The following is a 27,231-nucleotide window of genomic DNA, read 5'->3' as shown; positions in this document are numbered from 1 at the left end:
TTCACGGTGTCCGTAGCCTTAAGGCTGGTTCATACTTGACGTGGACGTGCCACCACACACACGTGACAGTAGTGGTGTAATTTTCGTCACAGTCCGGGCACAAACCGTACAAGTTGAAATGACACGGACTGTCTGTCCAGTCGTGCAAACGCCCCATGATCGTTCATTGGCCGGGGGAAAAGTAGCAGAAGGTCAGGAAGGAGATGGGAACAAAGGTCCTTTATAATCTTCTTTTTCTACGCGCTCTGATCAGACTGAAAACAAATATGACTAGCAGAATTGAAGAAAGGTTGATGAGGAAGTTACTTTAGTTAAACAATATTGAAAAACAGGATGTTTTATTTCTGCTAGTTTGGGAAGCAGCCTTTGTAGTTTTTTGTGTAGCTTTTTTTTCATATCTCACAAATGTTTTACGCTATATGCTATGCCTATGTCTATGCCTTGCGTACTCAAAGTTCATGATGCATAGTTAGTTCTTGAAAAATTCTTACTTTTAATATGACATCCATTCCACACATCATAAACATGACTTAAGAGCAGATTTGCTCTGCAGCCTGGCACGTTGCCGCAAGAAGTGTGAACATTGGGCATCTGGGATGGTCTGGCGCTATGGCACACATGCCGTGGCTCGGCTGTGCCCGCACAAAAGCATGAACCAGGCCTCGCAGTGCCACTTACCATCTGATGCGATGGGTTTACAGCGCGGGGTGGTTTTCCTGAAGCTGCATACTTGTAAGCTGTTGTTCTGTTGGTCTGTGAGCATCACGCCCGCGTCTGTCCTCTCCTGCCCGAAGCCCCGGCAAGCGCCCAGGCCGCCACCAGCAGCGGCCGGAACCTGTGGGTTAGCGGCCTCTCGTCAACCACCAGAGCAACGGACCTCAAGAACCTGTTCAGCAAATATGGCAAGGTTGGTGCCCTGCTCCTGACTCGGAGCTCTGCAGTGAAGGGTGGGGGCGCTTTGCCATGGATGGACTGGTGTTTGCTATGACACTCAGTTTGCCTCCTGTCTTTCCCCGTTGGTGTTTATGGTGAATGCTCTCCTTGTCTATGTGGAGACCTTTTTCTGCCTCCATTAAGGCTTCCCACCATGCTTTGGAAATTCCCCTTCCCTCCCCAGGTCGTTGGAGCGAAGGTGGTGACGAACGCCAGGAGCCCGGGGGCACGCTGCTATGGCTTCGTCACCATGTGCTCCACTGAGGAGGCCACCAAGTGCATCGACCATCTGCACAGGACCGAGCTGCATGGCCGGATGATCTCCGTGGAGCGGGTGAGCGGCCGTGCTTCAGAGACGCGGCGTGGACTGCAAACCAAAGTTCCCCCTGTGCCGCTTCTCCTAATGCCCTACAGGACAGATGTTTATAAATCTCATCTTTTGTTTCGAGGCTAAAAATGAGCCTGCGGGAAAGAAGCCAGCTGACAAGACTGACGCCAAGAAGTCTGGCAGCGACAGACGCCATTCCTCAGACTCCAAGCCAGAGAAGTAGGGGCCTCGTTCCTCTGCGCGGCAGCGAACCCCACTGGCCGAGTTGGCCGCTTACCTCTCCGCTTTGCTTTACGTGTCAAAGGTCTGATGCCAGTAAGGATGAAAAATCAGAAGGTCCTGAAGCAGGAAAGGATGCCAAAGGTATGATGTCACAGAACTTCACTGCATCTTCAGTTTGCTCTTCGCTTCCTGGCTTCTTCAGTTTAATGTTGCATTACACACAGCGAGGTTTTCAGTCATTTTCTAACCGGTCTATGTGTGTGTTTTGTTTTTTTTTTTGGGCAGTATTTTGGATTCGTAATCTGACATTAAAATGGCAAGTTGCTGTTTCTGTGTCCACTGGCTAGACCCATGCAAAGATCAGGTTAATACAAAATCCATCTAGGGAGATTGTGTGCAAATGTCAGCCACACCCAGGGAAAAAAGTATTGTGCACAGGAACGGAGCCATTTTAAAAATGGCTGCCCGTCTGTGTCTCATTTCATTGTTGGTTTTACACACATGCTTTCTGCTGTTCTCTCAAATTCAGTTTGTAGAATATCTGTAGTTTGTCACATCCATATTATTTCTAACATGTAAATTAATACATGAATTTGGAGATTTGTTTATTTTCAACCCAAGAGGTTACGTGAAAAGATGCAAATGTGGACTCATTGGCACTAAACTTGTCTATGCTATGAAGCATTTTGAGTGTGTGCCTTCTAATAGTTGAGACTTCGAAAAGGTGTTCTGTCCGTTTTCGTTTGGCAGCGAAAGAGGTCGACTGTACTAATTATAGGTGGAGAATCTCAGGGAGGGACTGTTGACTGGCTTCGTTTGTTGCTCAGTTTAAAAAATAACAGGAACTGCGGCAGTAATTGCGTTTGCAGCAGTGCTGACGGAGCATGAGCAGACCTGTAAGACCTTAAGCGTTACTATCGCTGCCCGGGTTGCTGTGAGATGAGGAAAGTGGTGGCTTGGGGCAAATCTGGAACAAGCAGGTTAATATGTACAAACACCATAACAGGAGCAGTAACCAAAGATGTGAGATCGCAGCCAAATCCTGGCCCATATTTCCACGGCAGAAAGGAGGCTCATCTGTGTCATTTTGTTAAACTGTTTTTATGGCAAGCAAGTTACTGCGAGGCCTATTTATGGGAAAACATAAAGTCGTGGATGAGAGCAGCCATGGGCAGCTTATCCGGCTGCGGCGAAGGGACTCCTGCGCGATTCCGGGAGCCACGTAACTTTCTCAAGTCACAGATGTGACACTTGTTTTGTGCTGTGAGATGCCAGGTCCCATTGGGGCTGAAAGCTTCCAGCAGTCTGCGTAAGGGAGTGGCAGATTGTACTCATTCTGCCCTTGGAAATGCCCTTACTGACCAAAGCTGTGGCAGCAAAACAAGAAGACATGAAGCAGCATCTGCAGCAAGTTACCAGACGTGGCTGGTTTGATGGCGCCACGAGAGAACGAGTCACAGAAACATTCCTGTGTTTTGTACCATATGTTTACAAAGCTGTGAGCTCAACAGAGTGTGGAAGAACCTTGCCGAGTAATATAGCTGGGAATAGCCAGCCTTTGCTAAGTAGGTCCATGTTGTATGTTTACACACACAATGCCGTGCAAATACCCAGTCAGGTTGGCAAGTGTGACGCGATACTGAAGGAAGTACAGCTGGCTGGAGCAGGATGCCATGTGAGAGTCTCCAGTGGCGTTCCAGAGCAGACAGCAGAGCAAATCTGAGGAAATGACTTCTGCCCTCTGTAATCCAAGCTGTTTATACTGTATACCAGGGTCTTAAAATCAGATAACCTGAGGAGTACTGGCTGTTCTCCCAAGGGGGCGATTTGAGCTATGAGCAGTGAGAGAAGCGAGGGAGAGTAAGAGTGGTGTGATGTTTATATCCCGCTAATCTTCGCTGGGGGCGAGGCCTGCCTGGGGCTGCACGTCGCTGGGAAACAGGCCTGCCTGGGGCTGCACGTCTCTGGGGGCGAGGCCTGCCTGGGGCTGCACGTCGCTGGGGGGACAGGCCTGCCTGGGGCTGCACGTCGCTGGGGGGACAGGCCTGCCTGGGGCTGCACGTCGCTGGGGGACAGGCCTGCCTGGGGCTGCACGTCGCTGGGGGACGCCTGCCTGGGGCTGCACGTCGCTGGGGGACGCCTGCCTGGGGCTGCACGTCGCTGGGGGCGAGGCCTGCCTGGGGCTGCACGTCGCTGGGGGGACAGGCCTGCCTGGGGCTGCACGTCGCCGGGGGGACAGGCCTGCCTGGGGCTGCACGTCGCCGGGGGGACAGGCCTGCCTGGGGCTGCACGCCGCCGGGGGGACAGGCCTGCCTGGGGCTGCACGCCGCCGGGGGGACAGGCCTGCCTGGGGCTGCATGCCGCTGGGGGGACAGGCCTGCCTGGGGCTGCATGCCGCTGGGGGGACAGGCCTGCCTGGGGCTGCACGTCGCTGGGGGAGAGGCCTGCCTGGGGCTGCACGTCGCTGGGGGAGAGGCCTGCCTGGGGCTGCACGTCGCTGGGGGAGAGGCCTGCCTGGGGCTGCACGTCGCTGGGGGAGAGGCCTGCCTGGGGCTGCACGTCGCTGTGGGACAGGCCTGCCTGGGGCTGCACGTCGCTGGGGGACAGGCCTGCCTGGGGCTGCACGTCGCTGGGGGATAGGCCTGCCTGGGGCTGCACGTCGCTGGGGGACAGGCCTGCCTGGGGCTGCATTTGTAAGAGAACAAAGTCTATGCCGGTCGAAAGAAAGATCGACCCGCCAGATTTAATAGTAAAAATACCTAATTGGGCAGATAAAACCATAACTGGGCGCCTCTAATGTATACAGCGCAAATCAGTGTTTTTGCATAGGTAGGACCCGGGTGTTTTGTTCTAAAAATTAGTCACCATGTTGGTGGCCTCGACTGGGGATTTAGGACCCGTTTTTGGTGACCCTTTTGCGATGAATGACCCGTGCTCGTCCCGGGCTGCAGGCCGTGGCGCCGAGAGGACCGTGGTCATGGATAAATCCAAGGGGGAGCCGGTCATCAGCGTCAAAACCAAGAGCAAGGAGCGAGTAAGTTCCCGCCTCTGCCCGCGCCGTCCGCCGCTGGGGTGCCCATGCTAAACCGCGCTCACTGGCTCCCGTCGTCCAGAGCACCAAGAGCCGTGATCGCCGGTCTCCAAGCAAGGAGAAGAAGGACATCCTCTCCTTCGACCAGATCAAGGAGCAGCGTGAGCGTGAGCGCCAGAGGCAGAGGGAGCGTGAGATCCGCGAGGTGGAGAGGCGGAGGCATTCTGGGTAAGGCCAGGCAGCCTGTGTTAGGAATTAAAGTGTATGTGTGCTGTTTGGAGCATGTCTGAATCCGGGCTCATCGGAATGTCTGGTTCTGTGAGCCCCCTGCCTTCCGGTCTCCTAATGATTCATTTTTTGGTGCTGCTGCTGGGGACCGCAGGGAGCGAGAGCGGGACCGAGACGGCCGCGCAGAGCGGGAGCGGATCCGCCTGTTCCGGGAGCGGGAGGAGCGGGAGCGGCTCATGCGCAAGCGGAACTGGCTGGAGGTGGAGAAGCAGCGGCTGGACGCGGACCGCATGGAGCGGGAGTTCCTGGAGCGGGAGCGCATGCGCGTGGAGTACGAGCGCCGGCGGGAGCAGGAGCGCATCCACCGCGAGCGCGAGGAGCTGCGGCGGCAGCAGGAGCAGCTGCGCTTCGAGCAGGACCGCCGGCCCCTCAAGCGGCCTTACGACATGGACCGGTGCGTGTCCCGCTGCCCATGTGGCAGGGGGGTCCCTGCTCCTCCCCCCGGAGAGTGCTGACCACGCTGCCGCTTTCCAATAGGAAGGACGACTGGCAGGACAAAAGGCTCGCCATGGACGACCGCTACGGACGCTCGGACTTTGGCCGCCCGGACCGCTACCAGGACTTCGATCATCGAGACCGGGGCCGTTACCATGACGACATCCTCATGGACAGGTCGGTTGTGATGATGGGGCCAGTGAGAGGACTTGGTTTTACTGCAGCTAGCAAATAGTACAGAGCCAGAAGTCGTCACTTGCCTGGCTGCCCGTAGGGGTGGGTGAAAGGAGGAATTTTAACAGTGGGCCCCTCCCGGAAGGCGGCCAAAATTCAAATTTGGTTGGATTTTTCCAGGGTCCAGCCCTGTCCTCCTGTGCCCTTGACTCCTCACAAGACGCCGGCCTATTAAACCAGTAAAATATTTTCCTCAGAGCCAAGCTCTGTGCTTTCATTTGATCGGTCAGCTGTTTCATGGGGTTTGTGGATCTAATGGTGTGACATGGTGGCCTGTAGCCCTCACGCTGTTTCTGCTCTTCCAGGAGAGACACGTCGCGGGGCATGATGGGGGACAGAGACGGGCACTTTGACCGCAATGACAGGCATGGCAGAGACTCTCGGGACAGCTGGGGCTACGATAAGCGCGGCCTCAATCCCAGGTCAGGCCTTATCCACCTCCTGTCTGTCTGTATCTTGTCATGCTTTGTTCATACACAGAACCATTCCTGTTCAAAGCAGCTTAATTTCAGCCAACTTAGATTTTGTTTTTTTAAATCAGTGGGTGCACATTTTATCCACCTTTGACTCGGGCATTTTCTGTTTGTCATTATATGTTACGGTAACGTTTCTGCTGTCTGCCTTGGCCCTAAACCCTGAGTCTCATGATACTGCTGCACATCAGTTGAAAATAGTTTTTCTCTCTTGCATTTTGAATTCCTTTTTTGTAAATTCACCTTTTCTCTACTGGTGGATTTTTAGCATCTGTCTCACGGTGTGATCGTGTCTTTTAGGGACGGCCGTGACTGGGACTCCGGGCGGAAAATTGATGGTGACAGAGGATGGCAAAGTATGAAACCTTTTGTGAATAGTTTAGCTACTAGGGCAGGACTAAAACTGTCCACGCGGTTGTAACAACGTCTCATGACGTCCACACGCCTATGGGATGTTTTTGTTGTAAGGTCTAAAAAACACTTTACTGAAGGCACTTGAGGAATGAGGATCTGATCTGCATGGTTTCTGTAAAGCTTTGACAGCTTCACATATGATATCTCAGTCGTTGTCAGCGGTTTGCTTGTGGCCTTGTCTCCTACAGGTGAACGAGGCATGCCCGGGCAGAGTCACATGGGGCGAGGAGGGATGTCGGGGTAGGTACTGAAACTTGCACGGAGTGATCTGAACGCGGCAATAGTCAGTCACACTTTGTATAATGACGTTTCATTCAGTTTTCAGTCGTTAAGCAGCGCATGACTTGACCTGGCGGCGATGTCTGACGGTGACTAACTGCCAATTACCGCATTTTTTGGGGTCGGCTTTAGCTACACACAAAGCAAGATGAGAGGTTTACGATTTGGCTTTCAGGTCAGCCTTCTACCACATTTGCAGTTTAAAAACAGGCAGGGCAGTGTCTCCCTAACATTGGCCGTCGCAGTAATGCAGTGTCTTCCATTGCGATTTGCGAAGCTGCACATCGTCGCATGACCGGCTCCTGTTTTCAGCCGGAGTGTCAGCTGTCCATGTGCAGCTTCCTGGTCGGAGTTTCGAGCCTCCCAGTTTATGTGAATGGTCGAACAGGAAGTGCTTACCGCTTGGTTCCCTTTCATGATAAGGAAATCGCAGACAGCCTTGATAGCCTAGCTATGAACTCCTCCTTTTTTCACTTGCGGTCTTCACAGGTTCAGCCAAAACTTGGTCCCTACTCGTTATTCGAACCCACACGACTTATCGTAAAATTCCAGTTGTTCACCTGCTGGGGTGTCTCTTGCCAGGCCTCTGAACACTGGGAGCAGTTTTGCCTTTCGTCCCTTATAATACCATCATCACCTCGTGCTAAATGATGCACTGTGTCAACATGGATCGCTGTATTTATTCATGAAAATGCATGACACGTTCCTTATTGTTATATACGTCTCCTGCCCCCCGTCCTCCCCAGGCAAGTTACGCATCATGTTTGTGTGTCCTGTTTGCTTTGAAAATAGTAGAAATGTCTAAATTACTCCGGAGCCATTACGTGATATAAAGAGACTGTATGTTTTTTTAATTTATCACATATTTAGCTGTCGTCCAGTCCTCAGAAGCCGTTGCCGTTATATTGGTGTGAGGCCATTTTAGTTGCAGGTTGACGGATGAGAGGGCAGGGAGCCCCTGCACGTGACAGACGGGCTCTGCATGGCCTGTGATGACACTGACGACTGTCTTCTCTCTTGCTCTGCAGCCGCGGGGGTTACATGCAGGGAACTGCCTCACAGAATTTGTCTGGTGCCCTAAACCGACCCAACCAGATGATGCAGAGCAGCGGAATCCAAGGAGCGGCTTTCGGCCGGCGTTACTGACTTTGTCTCCTGTCCCCCTGTTCAGATGTCCGTGTTTTTTTGCCTGCGTAAATATCGCTTCATGCTTTGTGAGTTCAATCCCCCACACTCCCAACTTTTGAAGAAGCCAACGACCAACGTTGTATCAAACTGTTTGATTTTTTAAAAGTTGTTTTTTTTTTTCATTCCAGATGTCATTTGTTTTAAAATTCAATGATGTTTTTTTTCCCCCCTTGTCTTTTAATTGATCAGCGTTGGAAGTAAGATCTTGGTGAGGAACGCTCAGGAACTATACACAGTGACTAACACCAGTGGTTTGTGGATTTTAAGGACAAAAGATGAAACATTTTGAATATTTCAATAAACTGTGATTGTGACTGTAACATTTTGTATAGGATGAAACGCCCCCCATTCCCCCCCCCCCCCCCCCAAACCAACGTTCCACGTTCGCTGGCTCTTTATCAAGAAGTTAGTCTGTCCACAGCAGTGAGGTCTCCTTCATTCAGCACAGTGTAGTTCCTTAATCTCACCACACAGTGTCACCCTCAGTGCACGATCTTGACTGTTTCGCTGTGAGATGGACGTTCTCCCTTAATAAAGCCATTTCCTCATGCGGTTATAGCTAGCTGGAACTGTCTGATGCATTGGTTTTTCCTGGCTGCCTGAACTTGTCTGTATTTATAGTGGTGATATGCAGATGTGGGTGAAAAGGTAGAAACAATCCATACATTAGACTGATGTACCTGACTTGCAGTTGTAAATGCAGCTATCGGGGTATGTATGTCAGCTCATGCTGAATACTCTTCATACTCGGTTTGTGTGCTGCTAAAGGCATCTCATAATTAGCACTTTTTTCTGTGTGTTTTGATAGCAGCTACTAGAGTTCAAAAGAGGCCAAATGACCCGTGCCTGAACTGGAGAGGTGTCACCTTTCACCTTTTTCCTGTGTTCAGGCACAGAGTCCCTCTTGGTGTTTCTCTGTGACCAAGTCAAGGCCGCTGTAGAACCACAAAAGCAAATCTGAGTAGTTGCGTGAAGCCCGGGATGAAGCGACATGGCCTTCCTTATCGCTAGATCTGCCCATCAGTGGACCTTAAACGGGACGCTTAGGAGTAGATCTGCCCTTCGTTCATCCCTCAGAGAACTGAAGGTTTCTGCTCCCAAAGAAGGGATTCTGCTGTTCTCAAGATAGTTACCCCACGCCTTAGGAATTCTTTTGATATTAGGTGTTTCTGGGATTTTCTCCACCCCATAATTGTAATAAAGTATATATATTTATATTCATATGGATGTTATTCCTCATTTTGTGGGCAGTTGGTCAGTGTTGAGTTGCGTCTCAGCCCAGTCCATAATATTTCTCCCCTAACCATATGTTCCCTGCCTGTTTACGAGTCACGTAAGCAAGAGCTGCATAGCTGAGTATTAGGAGTATAACTTTGGAAGCACTGAAATACTAAGAAAGCCTCTCTACACATTAAGCGTAATAAACTGCTGATATCTGTTTACCCAGCCGGGCCTTTTCCTGGCCTTTGACCCTCGCTGGGCAAACATTTAGCGGGCTGAATGTTCTCTGCAAGGAGCTTTGGTACATCCAGCCCCCTCACAGGACAGCTACTAACAATCACGTAAGTCAGGCAGTCAGCATAGATGGAAAAACCACCACACTGACCATATACAGGTAGAATGAGCTTCTGGCCAGGAGATTAGGGCCCACTTTTGTCTCCAAAACCAAGGGTAGACAGGACTAGAGAATCTGTTCATACCTTTGGCATACAAAGCTGTTAGTTACTGAATCCAGCTCTCCTGTTACCTCTCGGGAGCGGTAAGTAAACAACAATGCAGCCCTTCATTCTTGATTTATTTTACAAGTAATCTGTAACCATTTCTGTTTTACCAAGCTGGTCAGACCCACACACTCATAAATGTTCTGCTTTTATATGGCACTGTAAACTGAAGAGGTCTCAGTTTTTCCATTTTTTGAATAGTCTGGCATGAATTTTACATTGAGTTTTATGCACGTGTGTCATTTTTGTAGGTCTATAGAACAAATTTGAGATATATGTGTGAAGTATCACATATAGGTTTCTAATATGACAGCTCTTTGGCCTCTACTAAAACTTATCAGGTGATTTTTCTTTGCAGGAAGATTCTTACTACAAACAAAAAGCTTATTTTTCGTCTGGGTGTGGTTAAGTTAAAAAGCTTACCTTTTACCCAAGTGTGGTTAAATTTCCCAAATGTCTGGGCACATTGCGATTGACCAGTTGCAGAATTTGTGCAGACGTCCCCTTGAAAACCTTAAAACAGCTCTGACATCCAGCGGCATACGGCATGACTCCCTGTGCCAGTGTAAGGTTAAAAACACAGCCTGCTGCTTTTTGTCTGTACAAGGCGAAATCGGTACAGTAACAGTACAGCTATTACCTACAATACAAGTTTAACATGAACGAAATCCTTGGTACCTGAGAGCCTTCTCTAGTTCCCGTCTCTGTGCCTGATTCTTGGTGATTACTGGTGCTTGGCGCTGGCATGATTATCAGCAGCTGGTCATTGTGTACGACCACATAATAAATGCTTCTTGAATAGCTGACCATAGAATATATACCCCCTTTGACCTGCTCTTTATACTTTTTTCATTTTGTTCACTGGATAGTGCAACACTCACCAGATGAATAAACCATTATGTTTTGTTTTCACATAATGTATAGTTTATTCATATGCTGTACAGTACATGTCTTTTAAATAATATTTTAGGAATATAGTTTTTGTTAATGGTGGTTTGTAGGTTCTAATCTGGGATGTGAATACCGTTTTCATTAACGTGCTTCGATGGTCAGTCATGGTAGCAGGGTCACAGCGTGGTTTACATCTCCAGGCTGGGGTTTACATCCCACCCCTAGATACTTCTAAAGATTAAGAATACTCCTAATGAATAAGGATACTCATAGGGATACTCCTAATACTGAAGGATACTAATGATTAAGGATACTTTGTGGGATATTCCTATACTTAGGAAGTAGGATTACAAAGTAGCACAGTGAGTGTTGCTCATTCAAAGGTGCAGTTCAAACAGGACAGAATTTGTCTTTCAAATCTTTTACTTCCCAACTTAGGTCACGCTCAAGGTAAACACTGATTGATTGTGTAAATTATTGATAGCATTTATCATTAGCAAAATGCTCCCCAGTACAGAGCCTGTTCCTCTCACTGTTATGAGTCTCTAATATCTGGCCAAGGCTTTAGGTGAATTTGATCAACGTAAACATCGCTTACTTCTCTTTGTGTTCTGTTAACTTGCTTCAATTAAAAACCATTTCAAAATAACCCTCATAGATACAAGACATATATTTGCTACCCCATAAAGATTTTGATGTTTTTTTTCGTTTGCAGTCAGTGCTGATAAAGTTGTGTTCCAGCATCCACCTGCTGCTATGAAAAGTTAACATCATGTTAGCCACTAGGTGGCGATTAGTGTTCATGTTTGACTCAACAGAGCCAAGCCTGTAGTTTCAAAAGGTGACAATCTAAATAGTGGTTTTGAATACTAAAGGATTGTTTCTTCTGACTAAATAAAGCATTACAGCACTATAATGTTCATAATGGTTGCTGGATCAAAATTAAAGTTGGTTCATATACATAATTCTTGTGTCATAAATCAGTTTTTCTAACTTTACTCCAATCTATAATAATAATAATATTTTATTTGAAGCGCCTTTCAAAGTACCCAAGGACACTGTACAGTAAAAGCAAAACATAAACATAAAAACATAAAACAAATCTATATGTTGGCATTGCCATTGTGCAACATCTAAGGGAATTATGCTTTACATGCTTAACCAAACCAAAAAGAAAGTCATCCGCTATATATAAAAGTGCAATCATGTTTCAAGATGGCATTGATCACTTGCATATGAACTGAGGGACTAGCTGACAGATATGTAAAGTCACTAGCTTTGGGTGCTGGAAATCAATTTTCTATTATTTGACCCACTTAGAACTCTACCATCTCCAACCAGATTTTATGACGAGTTGAAATAGTCGTGCAGTACAGGCATAAGGCAATTTTCATACTTATGTAGAGTAAACATTTAAGCATGGAGGAATATGTTGTGTACAGTAGTTGGTCCCCAAGGAAATGAAAGAAAAAAACAATTAAATCTTCTTGATTGTAAACAAGTGTTGTGTGGCAGAAATGCTAATGTCCATTTGTCTGAAACTAAAATATCTTACGGTATATTCAGAGAATATATAAATATATAGAATAAATAAATGGAAAAGTATGCAAAGTATAAAGACATATGTATCTGACATTTGTACTGTTTCTTTTGCTCAAAGGTAAATTTATCATTTGCTGGACACATGTTTTCATGCCGTGTACTTTTTAAACTCCTTGGATCATACCCTTGGAATCCTGATTCAAACCGAGTTTAAATTTGCCCCATAGTAACCTTTCCTCAAGCATGGCTCCTTATAAGAAGGTGGGTCGTGTGACATCACTACTTGAGATCAGGCCGTTCATTCTCAGCCAATCAGACTGTGCCAGGGGTTCTGGGGGAGGTGACCAATGGAAGCATGGAAAAGGATCTGGAGTCATGTGCTTACAAGAAGATATAGCCATGAGCTTCCCACTGCATCACAGTCAATGCAGCGGCATGAATCACGCATTACAGTACGGCAACAAGGCTAAGCGGATGCACAGAAATGTATATTATTAAAGACAAATTCAACTGGTTCTGAGTCTTGGCTGTTGGAAATCATAACTAACTCTCTGCAAATTGTACAACTTGTTTGATTCAAAGCAATTTCTCACTATATGTCCATGCAATAAAACTCAACGGCAACCTGTATCTTTGCTTTGATTCAACTGTCCGTAGGTTTGTCTGAAGCAAATAAATATACACCGAAATCTGTTTCCACTTTCCACTGGCAGTCTGCGATGATTTGCACCATGATTCATTGAAATACGACCTTAAGGTGCGATACGATTGCACAAAACACCGAGCTGTGGACTGAACATGGAGGACAATTCATATTTCAAGCAGGAATAATATATAACAAAACATTTCTCAGTGCTGAGTCATTTTGATTAAGTGACACCTTACAGAACTATAAAACAAACACATATATACTGTTAAAATAGTTTCTGTATTCCGTCAAGCCTTAGTTGAAATCTAATTCCATGTATTTATCAGGAAACATTTTAAATATTTGTGAGTGGAGTAGTGTATGATCTGCAATAGATAGATCTATGTTTAATAACATGCAAAAAAGTGACCGACTGCATGCATCACTTCTATTATTTGTATCATTTTCTCTTTTTTGAGTGAGTTTGGTCATGTGACTGTGCTTATGTTAATTTAATTGAATAGAAAAAAGTTATTCATATATTCTTTCCACAAGCATAATGTAGTTAAACTGCTATCATATCCAGGGAATTCTCCTGCCCTGTCCTAGATAAGTGGCTAGGACCCCAGTGGATGGATGCATGGATGGATGGTTTCGATAAGCTTCAGAAAGTAATTTCTGACAACTGTGATGAGTCAGAACGAGCCTGTGGCCCCCCGTCCTCCAATGGGGGCTGAGGAGGGTGTGCACTACCTCATTCCTGTCCGAAGAGCGTGCAGGTACACATCTGCCAGATCAGGTTCACAGTGGCCTGGCGTTAAACGCCATGAACATCATCTGTTACGGACTGGTGGCATCGCTGCTGTATTCAGATGGACCGCATGCAGGTAAAACATCTTTTCTTTCCCCCGTCTTTCACACCAGCTGCTGCTATTGAAGGCTGTAACTCACGTTAGAGCTATAATTTTTTGCATTCTTTTAAGTCTCGAAACGGCCAGCACTGGGGACACGTTTCGACCTGCACATGGGAAAACCACGGCGGGAACAAGCGCTCAATATTAGGCTGCACAGCCTTTCGCACGATGATCTAATGGTACCCATTAAAAGCTGGGCTGTTGAGCCATGTGATGTGGATGTTTATTTTCCAGTTGTCCTCCAAGTTCTCGGAAAGAAAGCTGCACTGAGCAGAAGCAAGAACATAAGACCATTATGTTTTTATTGCAGGTTGAAACGTCTTTTTATAGCTCTTTTCCTTTTCTGTTTTGTTGGCCCCGACCAGCAATAAGGCCTCTCTTCTGACACTATTCAATTGTTTCTGTTTTGCCCAATAGCCCCTCTTTCTGCGTTAGTGGAGCCCACAGGAAAATATTGTTTTTTCATCCCGAACACGTGCTTTCTTCTTCTCATCCATCCGACATCCGCTTATTCTGTACAGGATCACAATGGGCCTGGAACACATCCCATGAAGCATAGGGAATGAGGTCAGGAGCATCGAAGAAGCAAGGCTGGATGGGATTGAGGGACTTTGGGGTCCCTCACCATAATTTTCACTGGCCCACATTCTCACTGGCCGGGTCACTGGCGAAATGCAGTCCTGCGCAGTGCAGAACAGGCTACACATTCACACACTATGGCTCATTTAGAAATGCTGATCTGTGTGGTTTTGAGTTGAATCTGAGCATGAGGAGAACGTGCAAACTACACAAACACAGGTACAGAGCAGTGAGGCCGGTGTGTTTTGTTTTGTTCAATAACCCCTCGTTTTTTTTTTTTTTTTAACAGAAATGTAAATGTAAGCTGTTAAGCCTTAAAATGTCCATCCATCCATTTTCCATCACATTGAGGTTTGCAGGGGGTCCGGAGCCTCTGACGGGGCACCAACCCACCATGGGCCTTAAGATGTTAAATATTAAATGACAAATTTTTTAAGTTCAAAGGACGTCTCACTGTTACATTATCTCACCCATGTTCAGTTCATACTAGGTAATCCACCTGAGCTAAGCTGCTTTGGGCCTGGATGGGAGACCGACTAATGGTGCCATGCTTTGGATGAGATGTAAAAGAAAGGTTCTAACTCTCTGAGTTCATAAAAGATCCTTGGGCACCTTCTGAAAGAATAGGGGTGGAACCCTGATATCCTGGCAAAAATGTCCCACGGTGGCCCTTTCAGATCAGGCCTCCAAGTCATTCCCTGCGTCTAATTGTTAGATTCTCTCCTGCCCCTTCACCGCCTTAGCTACAGTGTGGTGGGGGTACTGAGGCAGAACGGCTGCCGTTGCATCATCCAGGTGGGGGCTGCACAGTGGCGGCTGAAGTGGCTCCCCATTGGTTCTGTGAAGTGCTTTGGGTGTCGCCATATAAATGCAACTTTCATACTTTCAGGGTGCTCTGCCTGCACCAATGGAAGCCCCACCGCCCGTCCCTGGAGAGTAACCTCCTCCCTTTGCTTCTGTGTGGCGCTTGATGCATTTAAATGAATTCCAGATATAACACAGCCATCCTGTCAGCCACGCTGCCAAAATGACACGAGACGCAAATGAGGTCTGGACTTGTCCGCTCTGCAGGAGCTTCAGCCGCCATCGGCACTTTCATAAGGCGCTATGAGGAGCTGGGCTATGGCAGGGAGCCCGTCCGCAGGCAGCAGGAGCGCCTCAGGAGGGAGGCGCAGCCTGAGGGCCGCACGCTGCAGCTGGACTTCAGGGCCTTTCACAGGTGGGCTGCAGAGACCCGCTGGGCAGTGACCCCAAGCTCTGTCTAACACCTCTGTGTCCCACAAGTTTCCAAGATATCGCCTGAATTTCAGGGCCTTCCACTTACGGCTAAAACGAGACACGTCGGGGTTTGCGGAAAACTTCGAGATTCACCTGAAGAATGGCTCAAGGGCAACAGACCTCTCCCACATCTATTCTGGGGAACTGGAAGGTATTACCATTTCGCTCTTATTAAACACCATCCATCTTATAGCTGCTTATTATGGTCGGAGTTATGTGGGGGGGGGCTGGAGCCTATCCCAGTCAATGCTGGGTAACCGCTAAACAGCAATGTCTTTAGTATGTAACTGTTAGTAAGGGACTCATTGTGTTGCTTTCTAACTGACTTTTGGACCTGTGCTGTCTGGGACAGATGAAGATGGCTCGTCCTGCCATGGCTCCATAATTGAAGGCCAGTTTGAGGGTGTCATCCACACGGAAAATGGAACCTTCCATGTGGAGCCACTTCGTAGATACTCTGCTGTCCCGTCAGCATACCACTCTGTCATTTACCGGGAAGATGACATCGGTAAGTGCTGGATACCACAGCAAAATATTTTTTGGTAATCAGCACGACCATTGTTCATGTCGCACATCCTCCAACTGCTAATTCAGGACAGGGTTACAGTGAACATGAAACATATCTCATGTAGCCAGGGAGTGAGGGAAGGGACAGGCTGCATGCAGTCCCAGTGCCTAACAGCCTGCATGCAGTCCCAGTCCATAACAGCCTGCATGCAGTCCCAGTGCCTAACAGCCTGCATGCAGTCCCAGTGCCTAACAGCCTGAATGCAGTCCCAGTGCATAACAGCCTGAATGCAGTCCCAGTCCATAACAGCCTGAATGCAGTACCAGTGCATAACAGCCTGAATGCAGTCCCAGTGCCTAACAGCCTGAATGCAGTCCCAGTGCATAACAGCCTGAATGCAGTCCCAGTCCATAACAGCTTGAATGCAGTCCCAGTGCATAACAGCCTGAATGCAGTCCCAGTGCCTAACAGCCTGAATGCAGTCCCAGTGCATAACAGCCTGAATGCAGTCCCAGTCCATAACAGCCTGAATGCAGTACCAGTGCATAACAGCCTGAATGCAGTCCCAGTGCCTAACAGCCTGAATGCAGTCCCAGTCCATAACAGCTTGAATGCAGTCCCAGTGCATAACAGCCTGAATGCAGTCCCAGTGCATAACAGCCTGAATGCAGTCCCAGTGCCTAACAGCCTGAATGCAGTCCCAGTCCATAACAGCTTGAATGCAGTCCCAGTGCATAACAGCCTGAATGTAGTCCCAGTCCATAACAGCTTGAATGCAGTCCCAGTGTATAACAGCCTGAATGCAGTACCAGTGCATAACAGCCTGAATGCAGTCCCAGTCCATAACAGCTTGAATGCAGTCCCAGTGCATAACAGCCTGAATGCAGTCCCAGTCCATAACAGCCTGAATGCAGTCCCAGTCCATAACCACCCGCATGCAGTCCCAGTGCATAACAGCCTGAATGCAGTCCCAGTCCATAACAGCCTGAATGCAGTCCCAGTGCATAACAGCCTTTATGCAGTCCCAGTCCTTAACAGCCTATCAGACCTGCGCTCAGCTGTGAGCCTGTGGGATCCCTACTGTGTGTGTTATGAAACTAGTAGCGCAGAGTCCTGTGGCCCCTTCCCGTGCCACAGAGTCGCGTGGCCCCTTCCCGTGCTGCAGAGTCATGTGGCCCCTTCCCGTGCTGCAGAGTCATGTGGCCCCTTCCCGTGCTGCAGAGTCATGTGGCCCCTTCCCGTGCTGCAGAGTCGCATGGCCCCTTCCCGTTCTGTAGAGTCGCGTGGCAGGCCGGCGTTACGGGGAATTCACGACAAGGCCCATTCCAGGAATCCTTCACTGGAAGCACGGTATTAACAATGGAGCCAAAACACTCTCCCCCCCCCGCGTAAGTGTGGAAATGAGTGACTCTAATCAGGCTTCTGAAATGTGCAAACATGCCAAGCTCACTGGGTCCAAACTACAGAATGGATCATACTTCATGTCCAAAAGGCGGCCAGTTGCATTTTTATGTATAACATGCAGTTCCTATCATGGACCTTCTGTTGTTCTCTGTTCACATTCCCTGATTCTAACATTTTTATGTTAACATTGCAGTTTTGTGTCATTGCCCCGATGAAAGTGCTGCTGAAAGTGACAGCTGTCGTGAAATGTAACGTGCAGCTGTCAGTGTCTAGACAGGCTCCTCAATTTACCGTACATCTGCTCACAAAAAACACCACACATCTGTGACACGGAAAGACACACAGAGTCAGTCCATTCACACTAGCTGTGAGCAAATCTCCATTTCAAATTCAAGTCCCTTCTGAAAAATGCCGTTACCGCATTGCATTAAAATGCTGTTACTGCATTGCGTTAAAATGCCATTACCGCATTGCGTTAAAATGCCGTTACCACATTGCGTTGCATTTATTTGCTTATCAGAAACTTAGCAGAGACTTTTGTCCAATGCAACGTACAAGTTAAATTGCAATTCAATTCATTCTTGGCTGCCGTCATAAATATGATTCTATGCTTCTGTTTATGGTACCTTATGTGTGTGTTAATGTGGGAGAGAATTTGATATTGGGGGACAGAATTTAATAATTTAAATGTAAAGATCTTTTTTTGTAGGGACTAATGAGGCCAAATTAAATATTGAGGGGACACGCCCCCCCTGTTCCCCTGGTACCTACATCCCCGATTGAGGTTAAAAACGATTCTGTTTAATATACATTTTGGGATCCAATTGTTTGTCCAGGTTTCAATAACAGGAAGCTCTTGCCATTTCTGCTCTGTTTTGGGACGTAATCGAATTGAAGTTTTCAAGTCCAAACAATCATCTTGCCCTGTTAGATTTGTTTCGGACAGTAGAAATTTTCCTGCTCGAAACTGCTGAAATGTCACCTTTCGGATCTTGGGAAAGAAAAACTTGTGTTGAACAGACTGCATGATGTGTTTGTAAATGTACGTTTCTGAAACATAAATACTAACATTTGATTAGCTCTGCTCCTGAAAGTCTAGGGCACAAAGCGCAATGGGCCTGGTTTCCTGCTGGCAGCCTTCCTTTGTGTTCTGTGAGCATGCTGGGGCAGGATGGGGAAAACCCCAGGCAGCCAGTGAGAATGGGAGGGGGGGGCTCTCCTTTTGAGGAGCACAGTGAAACAATGGCGGAGTGAGGCCCCCTCGCAGTGCGTCCTCTGCGGAAGCCTCTGAGCCTCTGATGGCTCTTTTGAAGTCACACTAGCTGCTAAAGGGTAGCTGTCGAGCATCTGGGGCTCTGTTTGTCTTCAGTGGAGAAGTTCAAGGCCCAGGGGAAACAAATATTAAATATCGGAACACATGATACTTTATTGCCAGTAGGTAGAACATACGGGAATTGATTGGTGGAGAAAAATAAACTAAAGACAGTGACACTATGCACTGATTCCCCACTACAGACATAAACCCAACAGCGAAGTACAGGAATAATCGCCAGACAGTAACTTACTAATCAATAGTAGTACAGCAAAGTAGCTGCAACACATTTACAAGAGCGAGTACAATAGCAGTACACACAGTTCACACAATACTCTACATTATAGCTTCTAAAACATTTTAAATTCACATTGATTACTATGAAATATTTAAGAAAGCATTGTTGCCAATAAAATTGTAATTTTTTTACGGTTTAAAATTTTTGGATCATTTTTTAGTATGCAATGCAGATAATTGTAGACAAAGCCTAATATCTAAGTATAGAAATAGAAATGTATAATAGATAACTTTAGAAATAGAAAGGTTGAATAACTAGCTGTAGTAAATGCAGAAGTCTGAATGTTTTCCATGTAAAAACCATGGGTGGGGGGCGATGTCCAGCAGGTGAATGCTGTAGCAGCCGAGGCAAGTATCCTGCAGTAACAGCCCAGCTATCCCCCAGCCATGGGCGACACAGGGATAGCTCAGTCACAGCTCAGTCACAGCTCAGTCACAGCTCGATCACATCTCAGTCACAGCTCAGTCATAGCTCAGTCACAGCTCAGTCACAGCTCGATCACATCTCAGTCATAGCTCAGTCACAGCTCAGTCACAGCTCGATCACATCTCAGTCACAGCTCAGTCATAGCTCAGTCATAGCTCAGTCACAGCTCAGTCACAGCTCAGTCATAGCTCAGTCATAGCTCAGTCACAGCTCAGTCACAGCTCGATCACATCTCAGTCACAGCTCAGTCACAGCTCGATCACATCTCAGTCACAGCTCAGTCATAGCTCAGTCACAGCTCAGTCACAGCTCAGTCATAGCTCAGTCACAGCTCGATCACATCTCAGTCACAGCTCAGTCACAGCTCGATCACATCTCAGTCACAGCTCAGTCACAGCTCAGTCACAGCTCGATCACATCTCAGTCACAGCTCGATAACATCTCAGTCACAGCTCGATCACATCTCAGTCACAGCTCAGTCATAGCTCAGTCACAGCTCAGTCACAGCTCGATCACATCTCAGTCATAGCTCAGTCACAGCTCGATCACATCTCAGTCACAGCTCAGTCACAGCTCGATCACATCTCAGTCACAGCTCAGTCATAGCTCAGTCACAGCTCGATCACATCTCAGTCACAGCTCGATCACATCTCAGTCACAGCTCAGTCACAGCTCGATCACATCTCAGTCACAGCTCGATCACATCTCAGTCACAGCTCAGTCACAGCTCGATCACATCTCAGTCACAGCTCAGTCACAGCTCAGTCACAGCTCGATCACATTTCAGTCACAGCTCGATCACATCTCAGTCACAGCTCAGTCATAGTTCAGTCACAGCTCAGTCACAGCTCGATCACAGCTCAGTCACAGCTCGATCACATCTCAGTCACAGCTCAGTCACAGCTCGATCACATCTCAGTCACAGCTCGATCACAGCTCGGTCACAGCTCGGTCACAGCTCAGTCACAGCTCAGTCATAGCTCAGTCACAGCTCAGTCACAGCTCAGTCATAGCTCGATCACATCTCAGTCACAGCTCAGTCATAGCTCGATCACATCTCAGTCACAGCTCAGTCATAGCTCAGTCACAGCTCGATCACATCTCAGTCACAGCTCAGTCATAGCTCAGTCACAGCTCGATCACATCTCAGTCACAGCTCAGTCACAGCTCGATCACATCTCAGTCACAGCTCGATCACATCTCAGTCACAGCTCAGTCACAGCTCGATCATATCTCAGTCACAGCTCAGTCACAGCTCAGTCACAGCTCGATCACATCTCAGTCACAGCTCGATCACAGCTCGGTCACAGCTCAGTCACAGCTCCTGTCATAGCTCAGTCACAGCTCAGTCACAGCTCGATCACATCTCAGTCACAGCTCGATCACAGCTCGGTCACAGCTCGGTCACAGCTCAGTCACAGCTCAGTCATAGCTCAGTCACAGCTCAGTCACATCTCAGTCACAGCTCGATCACATCTCAGTCACAGCTCGATCACAGCTCGGTCACAGCTCGGTCACAGCTCAGTCACAGCTCAGTCATAGCTCAGTCACAGCTCAGTCACAGCCTCCAAAGAGCTTCAGTGAGTTCATGTGGCTGTAGTGGTGTTATGGTGTCATAACAAAAGTCCAGTTTCCAAATTGTGACCTGAGATAAGGAGCTGGAGGAGGCTCCCTCAAGCAGAATTTCTGAGGTTTTGTTTCAGTGCCACAGCCAACTTCTCACTAAAGAGTCTACGTTGAATTTGCCTGTAAAGTCTAAAAATGCATATATAGATCATCTGCAAAACCTGGAGGAAAAAAATTGCAGTAATTGCTCCTGAGTCTCTCTTGTGGGACATATGCACTAGTAGGAGAGCCCAGCATTGAAAAATTCAGCATAAGGAGGCTTCTGGAAATAATTGCCTGCATAGGTCTACGCCCTGCATTTACTCCCACATTCCTTTTGCAGTGTACAGCTCATGGTGGAATCTGATTGGCTTGCAGCAGTTCAGCATGGTGGTGTGATCGAATCGTACGTTCCCCCTGCTCTCCTCTGTAAGCGGTGCCACACTCTGAATGGCTACATTTTGCCATTCTCTCAGCATCTGGAAAATGATGAAATATTGTTGTTCCAAGTGTTTTTTTTCCAGGATGAAACAAAGGTCCTATTCCACTTATTTAGCACCTCATGGGACCGGCGACTTCAAAGGACTCTGCAGTAATGTGACTAACTGCTAAACGCTCAGTACAGTCAGCCTGGATGGCTCTCAATGCATCTGGCGGATGCCTCCAGTGCAAAAATATTGGTCCAATTATGCAGGTTTTGCAGCTCCTCATAGACAAAGACAATTTTTGGTGGGTTTTAAGATCTTATAAATTTGTGGAAGAATGACAGCTTGATGGCAGATGAATAATTGCTACAGTATGTTAAGCCTTTCAGATACTTTATGGCGTTGCCTCTTTATGGACCCATAATCTCACACAAAAGCATATTTTTATGCTAATAATTTGGTGATTTCTGTGATGGTAACATGACTGTCACGACTGTGTGTTGTTCTCTAATTCTCATGTATCAGATGAGCGTAACACGTTCTTGGACTCTCAGGGATATGAAGACATCATTGGCTACAGTCCAAAAGACAAACTAAGTAAAGTTTTCCCCTGGTGAATATTGCCAGGGGTAGGTAAGGGGAGCCGTGGGGGCGGGAGTGGTGGATGCTGGGGGGGGATGTTGGAAAGAGGAAATCACTCCGTCCTTTTGGTTTTCACACACATTTATTTTTAGAATGTAAACAATGGACATGGACAGACATCATCCCATGTGGTGGGGGGGTAGGACTTTGGGGAGACCAGCTTCACGCTAATGTTTAATTATGTCGCTTGTTTGTTTACCTTAGCAAGTGTCCATTTTTCCACTCAGTGGTTTTACTGGTGCGCCTGCACTGACAGCTGTAGGTTTTCAAAAGTCGTCTCTCCTACAACCTCGGCCTACTGGCTCCTACGGTTAGACTTTGCTATCCAGCCACCAAACGTAGAAATCACATCTGTTTTATTGTGGGAAACTGGCACATTCTTCTTTTATGGCCTTTGTGGTTTTCTATTGCTTAACTATGATTCACTTTAAAAGGATACAAAGGTTCTGACCCATCTCCTGCTGGTGCGGCAGGAACATGCTCAGTGTGCTGTGTGAAGGGGATCCGGGGGCTAATATGATCTCCAATAAACTACAGAAAGCAGTAGACTTCATAATTCCCAGTTTACAGGGCTGTGAAAGTCACAGGCTTTGCTGTTTCTTGTTCCAGCTGCTCTTTTCATGCATGTTGTGCTGTTTGCTCAGGGGTTCCTGGTGTAAATCATGCTTAAAGGATTGTTGGGCATCTGCTTAATTTTCAATATATACACACAGACAACATATAATGAAAATATGCAGACTATTGAGATTGAATCCGGGTTCTTCTGCTCAGGATCCTGGGGAGTCTGACGTCTGTCTCATGCTGAGAAAGGAGAAGGTGCGTTAGGGGCGAGATGCCTGTTATTATGAAGGAGAAAGTGTCTGTGAGGTTAGCAGGCTGCAGTGGGCATAAGGCAGGACACACACACACATACATGTAGGGTAAACATATCCTTATGGGGACCGCTCATTCTTTTCAATGGGAAAAATGCTAACGCTAACTATGACAACCTTAACCCCTACCCTGCCCTAACCATAACCATAAGTAACCTAACAAAATACAAGAGTTTTTACATTTTTAGTTTTTGCATAGCAGTCACCAATTTTTATAAAATAGAGTTTTCCCTTATGGGGACCAGGAAACCGATCCCCATAAGGGAAAAAAAAACAGATATTTATCACGTTATGGGGACATTATGTCCCCATAAGGATAGGTAAACCCACTCATTCACACCCACACATACACACACACACATCCAGACACACACACACAGACAGAGACATACACACATACTAAGTTGTCTTTATTCATATCTTTCTCCATTCAGTTCTGTGGGAGAAACCCTAATCCCAACAATGGCGACTTTAACCTCAACCTTAACCTTTTTTCACATTTTTAGTTTTTTGATTGCAGTCACAGATTTTTATTAAATTGAGTTTGCCCTTCTGGGCACCGAAAAAGTGTCGCCCATAATGTCAAAATAGCAGGTTTTTATGACATTGTGGGGATATTTTGGCTCACACACTGACACAGACACAGATAGAGACAGACATACACTGACACAGACACAGATAGAGACAGACATACACTGACACAGACACAGATAGAGACAGACATACACTGACACAGACACAGATAGAGACAGACATACACAGACACAGACACAGATAGAGACAGACATACACAGGCACAGACACACACACTGTGGGAAAATGTTTCCCGCGTTTTCGGTGCTATTTGCCATACTGTAGGGCTCTTCTATTGAACTCACCTTGCACATCAACACGACGGACAGGCATCCTGATTGCACTCACTGCAGCTGTTCTCAGTAGCCACATGACTTGGCAATCGCAGGTAGAAATCTTACTTCTTATCTTGTTAAAACAAAATGCTTGACAATAGACCAGTTGGCCTGAGTTCAATCTACATGCTCCACGGTTATTTACTGAGTCAATTAAACATCACTCACCACTGTAGTAGCCAAGTAATAAAAATGCACTTGTTCGAGAACTTCTAAAAAAGGTTTTATTTCAGTACTTGTTTGTATGGCTTTTGCCCTGCACTGCCTAGGGTGTGTTCGAGGTTCACTGTAACCCTGTTCTGAATAAGCAATTGGAAGATTTTGAAAATATGGATGATCCACAGTAAAATTTCATCAGGAAATTGTGACAGGAGAGAAGTATATTTATATGATATGATATGTGTTCTGTAGCTGTGTGGCAGTGGGTCTAAGTGCTATAAAGGCAGAGAACCCACACTAATTATAACATGAAGAAGCATCGTCTCTTTAGCAGGTCTGCCCACTTCCTGATTCCTGGCTAGCCAGCTGACCTTTGACCCCCAGAGGCTTTTTTTTTTCTCCCTAATTGGGAGTTTTTGGTTCCTCTCCAGCTTTGTTATCTGGCTTTTTCTTTCTTTCTTTCTTTCTTTCTTTCTTTCTGTCTTTATTTATCCTCCCTTTTCCCTGCTTTTGTATTATTCCGTCTTACTTAAGTTGTAATGTATCACAACACATCCATGAAAAGCACCTCGGGGTGACTCTGTTGTGAAAGGCGCTATATAAAACTACACTGAATTGAATTGAATATATTTTGTAGCCATGAGGAATAACAATTTGCTTTTCCATATATGGGGCCAATGTTTTGGCCCAGATTGAAATAGAGCCCTTTGACTAGTGTGGTGTATTTTGACGGGTTTACCTATTTGTATGGCATGATGCTGACTGTCGGCTCTCAGTCTTTCATGTGTCACTGTTTGGTTTGGCTGGACAGATCTTTCTCCCCTGAGAAGAAGCCGTGATGGATTCTGTGGTGCTGAGCAGTTGCGGCGATTGACCCAAAACCTGCGACAGAGCGGTGATGCTCAGGTCAGACGTCACCTCTTCCCTGCCTCCTCCATGCCCCTTAAAGTAACCCCCAAGTGCCTGAAGCATTAATACACACCATGCATTTCTGCAATCTGCAATCCAGCAATGCTGATTAGTTACAGAGAGACTGGCTGGTTCAGAACAATGGGTGGGATATGTTGAGCAGTTCCTGAAAGCAAAAGAGATTCCTGTACCCCCGAAATTTCAATGTATTTCACAGATGCTATTTAGTTGCGTGTCTAACCCTTATCTGCCTTCACATCTAGATCCTGGATAACTATATAAATAAATATAGAAATTAAGCTGCAGTGCTATTGTCAATAATTACTTTGATAACATAAGAATCCGGATCTGTAAACAAAGGGCTGCATATTTCATAGACGTGCTAAGGCAGTTATTTTAGTCACTGAATGGTCATACATAATGTACAACTGGCGATAAGTTCTGCTGATTAGTTTAGCACAACCTGCCAGGCCGCGTCTTTGTTCTGCCACCTCTCTGCATGATGACCAAAGCCCTTCCTGGGACATTCTGGATAATGCTCAGGGATGCTAATATTGTTCGAGATCCAGGGGGAGCCTCTGTCGAGGTCAAGAAGGACGGTGGACCACTCCAAAACCAGCTGTCACCTCCACCTCCACGCTGACCACCTCTTCTTTAAGAAGTTTGGGAGTGTCCAAGCTGTGGTTGCCCAGGTGACGTTTTTCTTTATCTAGGCTGCAAAAAACCCCGTCGCTTTCCTGAATGTCCCCCCTTCACTTCATGTTTCACTGATGATTGGCTCCAGTGGTGCAGCTGAGTTCACGCACTGCGAGAGTTACAGAAAATCCTTATCTCCAGTGGTGCAGCTGAGTTCACGCACTGCGAGAGTTACAGAAAATCCTTATCAGGTCCCGACCTTACACTTTCCTTTGCTGTTCAAAATATGTGTGTGTGTGTATATACATTTTTTTTCTTTTTCTTTTGGGTGGGGGGGGGGGGTATCATTTAATCTATGGATCTTTTTCCCGTTACTGTACATGCAGTTTCTCATAGATTGCCCCGTGCATTGACCATAATTATATAATATTTCTATATCAAAGATACAAAACACTTACTATTTTTTCCGTGTAGTGACCATAAGTTGTTTCCATCCTTGCTTCCTGGAGTGTTATTGTGGGAACCCTCTGTGTTGTGCAGGGATGGGGGGGGGGGGGGGGGGGGGTTGTGACAATAGACATTCTCAGTAGATGAGTTGTGGGGGGGGGATTGTATTGGGGTATGGAACAACAAAACCCTTGGGGTTAACAGTAAAAACAATGAAGGGACCACAGCACTACGCAGATGAGCACTTTTCTGAATGACTGTAAACAGGGACGGTAACCTGACTCGCCTTCCTGAGACAGGATCAGCCCCCCTCCCCCTCGCCCCCCCTCCCCCTCCCCCTCCCCCTCCCCCTACACAGCTGTTCCTGTTGTCTTTCTGCCACTAGCCGTTTTCGGCTCTTTTGGTTTCTGGATATTTTTCTACATTTAAAATATTATTAACAAACAGAAGTGGTAAAGGTTAAGTGTCATAATCTTTGACCATTGATCGCCTTTCCTCCATACTGTCATATCACCTGTACTTAGAGCTCTCTCTGTATGTCTGCTTGCAAAAACATAAATCATTTCTTAATTGTGATATAGCTATTATATCTCTTCTGTTGTTACCATCCGCAGAGCTGCCCTCAGATGGTGGGATCCTCACTGATTTCCTGCATTTGTTCCTGGCCCACCAGGAACCAGAGCAGGAACGCACACGTGCGGCACCATTGATGTTTCACTGCTTAACAACTTCCTACCAGCAGAAGTCTCTAAACGTCAGGCGTAGTGCTATAAAATTGCGCAGCAGATAATTTTTTAAAGTGTACACATTTTCTCTGTCCCGTGCAGAGTGTTCCACATTTTCTATGTCCCGTACGGACATGTTCCCCTGCAGTGTGTCCTCTGCTCTCCAGCATGCCCCCCCCCCAGAACCCGTTGGAAAATTGAAGGATATATTTTTTTCAGTTATGCTCAGGTTCAAAGTTTATCATGGCATTATCAGTATTAGTGCTGTAACCCCATTGATAATCATTGTTTCTTTTTGAAGATAAGCTATGACATGTGAATTCTTGATTCAGTTTCATACCCGGGCAGGCACAATGTAGCAGGACTTATGGTTAGGGCTAGGGCTGGGTTAGGGTTAAAGTTGTTGGGATTAGGGTTATGCCCATAGAAATCAATAGATGGTCCCCACCAAGATATGAATACAAGCGTGTGTCTGTGTCTGAGTGTGCGTGTGTGTGTGTGTGCGTGTGTGTGTGTGTGCGTGTGTGTGTGTCGGTGTGTGTGTGTGTGTCTGTGCGTGTGTGTGTGTCGGTGTGTG

The 27,231-nt window shown here is 46.8% G+C and overlaps 2 protein-coding genes across 4 annotated transcripts in view; both read left to right on the top strand.

The window, feature by feature from the left end:
- Positions 1 to 8,387, top strand: part of safb (scaffold attachment factor B) — a 39,209-nt gene extending 30,822 nt beyond the window's left edge. For both annotated transcript variants that reach the window (XM_072699450.1, XM_072699447.1), the window contains 12 exons: positions 795 to 907; positions 1,118 to 1,267; positions 1,383 to 1,480; positions 1,566 to 1,624; positions 4,435 to 4,517; positions 4,597 to 4,742; positions 4,897 to 5,196; positions 5,280 to 5,414; positions 5,777 to 5,893; positions 6,245 to 6,300; positions 6,547 to 6,598; positions 7,666 to 8,387. In XM_072699450.1, coding sequence (XP_072555551.1) covers positions 795 to 907; positions 1,118 to 1,267; positions 1,383 to 1,480; positions 1,566 to 1,624; positions 4,435 to 4,517; positions 4,597 to 4,742; positions 4,897 to 5,196; positions 5,280 to 5,414; positions 5,777 to 5,893; positions 6,245 to 6,300; positions 6,547 to 6,598; positions 7,666 to 7,783 — 1,427 coding nt within the window. In that variant the 3' untranslated portion in view covers positions 7,784 to 8,387. The remainder of the gene's footprint in view (positions 1 to 794; positions 908 to 1,117; positions 1,268 to 1,382; positions 1,481 to 1,565; positions 1,625 to 4,434; positions 4,518 to 4,596; positions 4,743 to 4,896; positions 5,197 to 5,279; positions 5,415 to 5,776; positions 5,894 to 6,244; positions 6,301 to 6,546; positions 6,599 to 7,665) is intronic.
- A 4,994-nt stretch (positions 8,388 to 13,381) lies between these two features.
- The window catches only part of LOC111860388 (disintegrin and metalloproteinase domain-containing protein 10), a 29,798-nt gene continuing 15,948 nt past the window's right edge, over positions 13,382 to 27,231 (top strand). Inside the window, exons 1-6 of one of the 2 annotated variants that reach the window (XM_072699456.1) lie at positions 13,382 to 13,494; positions 15,172 to 15,319; positions 15,411 to 15,529; positions 15,731 to 15,886; positions 24,749 to 24,843; positions 25,416 to 25,538. In XM_072699456.1, coding sequence (XP_072555557.1) covers positions 13,434 to 13,494; positions 15,172 to 15,319; positions 15,411 to 15,529; positions 15,731 to 15,886; positions 24,749 to 24,843; positions 25,416 to 25,538 — 702 coding nt within the window. In that variant the 5' untranslated portion in view covers positions 13,382 to 13,433. Of the gene's footprint in view, positions 13,495 to 15,171; positions 15,320 to 15,410; positions 15,530 to 15,730; positions 15,887 to 24,748; positions 24,844 to 25,409; positions 25,539 to 27,231 lie in introns of both variants that reach the window. The other variant, XM_072699455.1, reaches the window with a different exon arrangement.

This window comes from Paramormyrops kingsleyae, chromosome 15, assembly GCF_048594095.1.
Source record: "Paramormyrops kingsleyae isolate MSU_618 chromosome 15, PKINGS_0.4, whole genome shotgun sequence".
In the NCBI taxonomy this organism is placed as follows: domain Eukaryota; kingdom Metazoa; phylum Chordata; class Actinopteri; order Osteoglossiformes; family Mormyridae; genus Paramormyrops; species Paramormyrops kingsleyae.
This window is presented reverse-complemented; position numbering and strand designations above follow the sequence as displayed.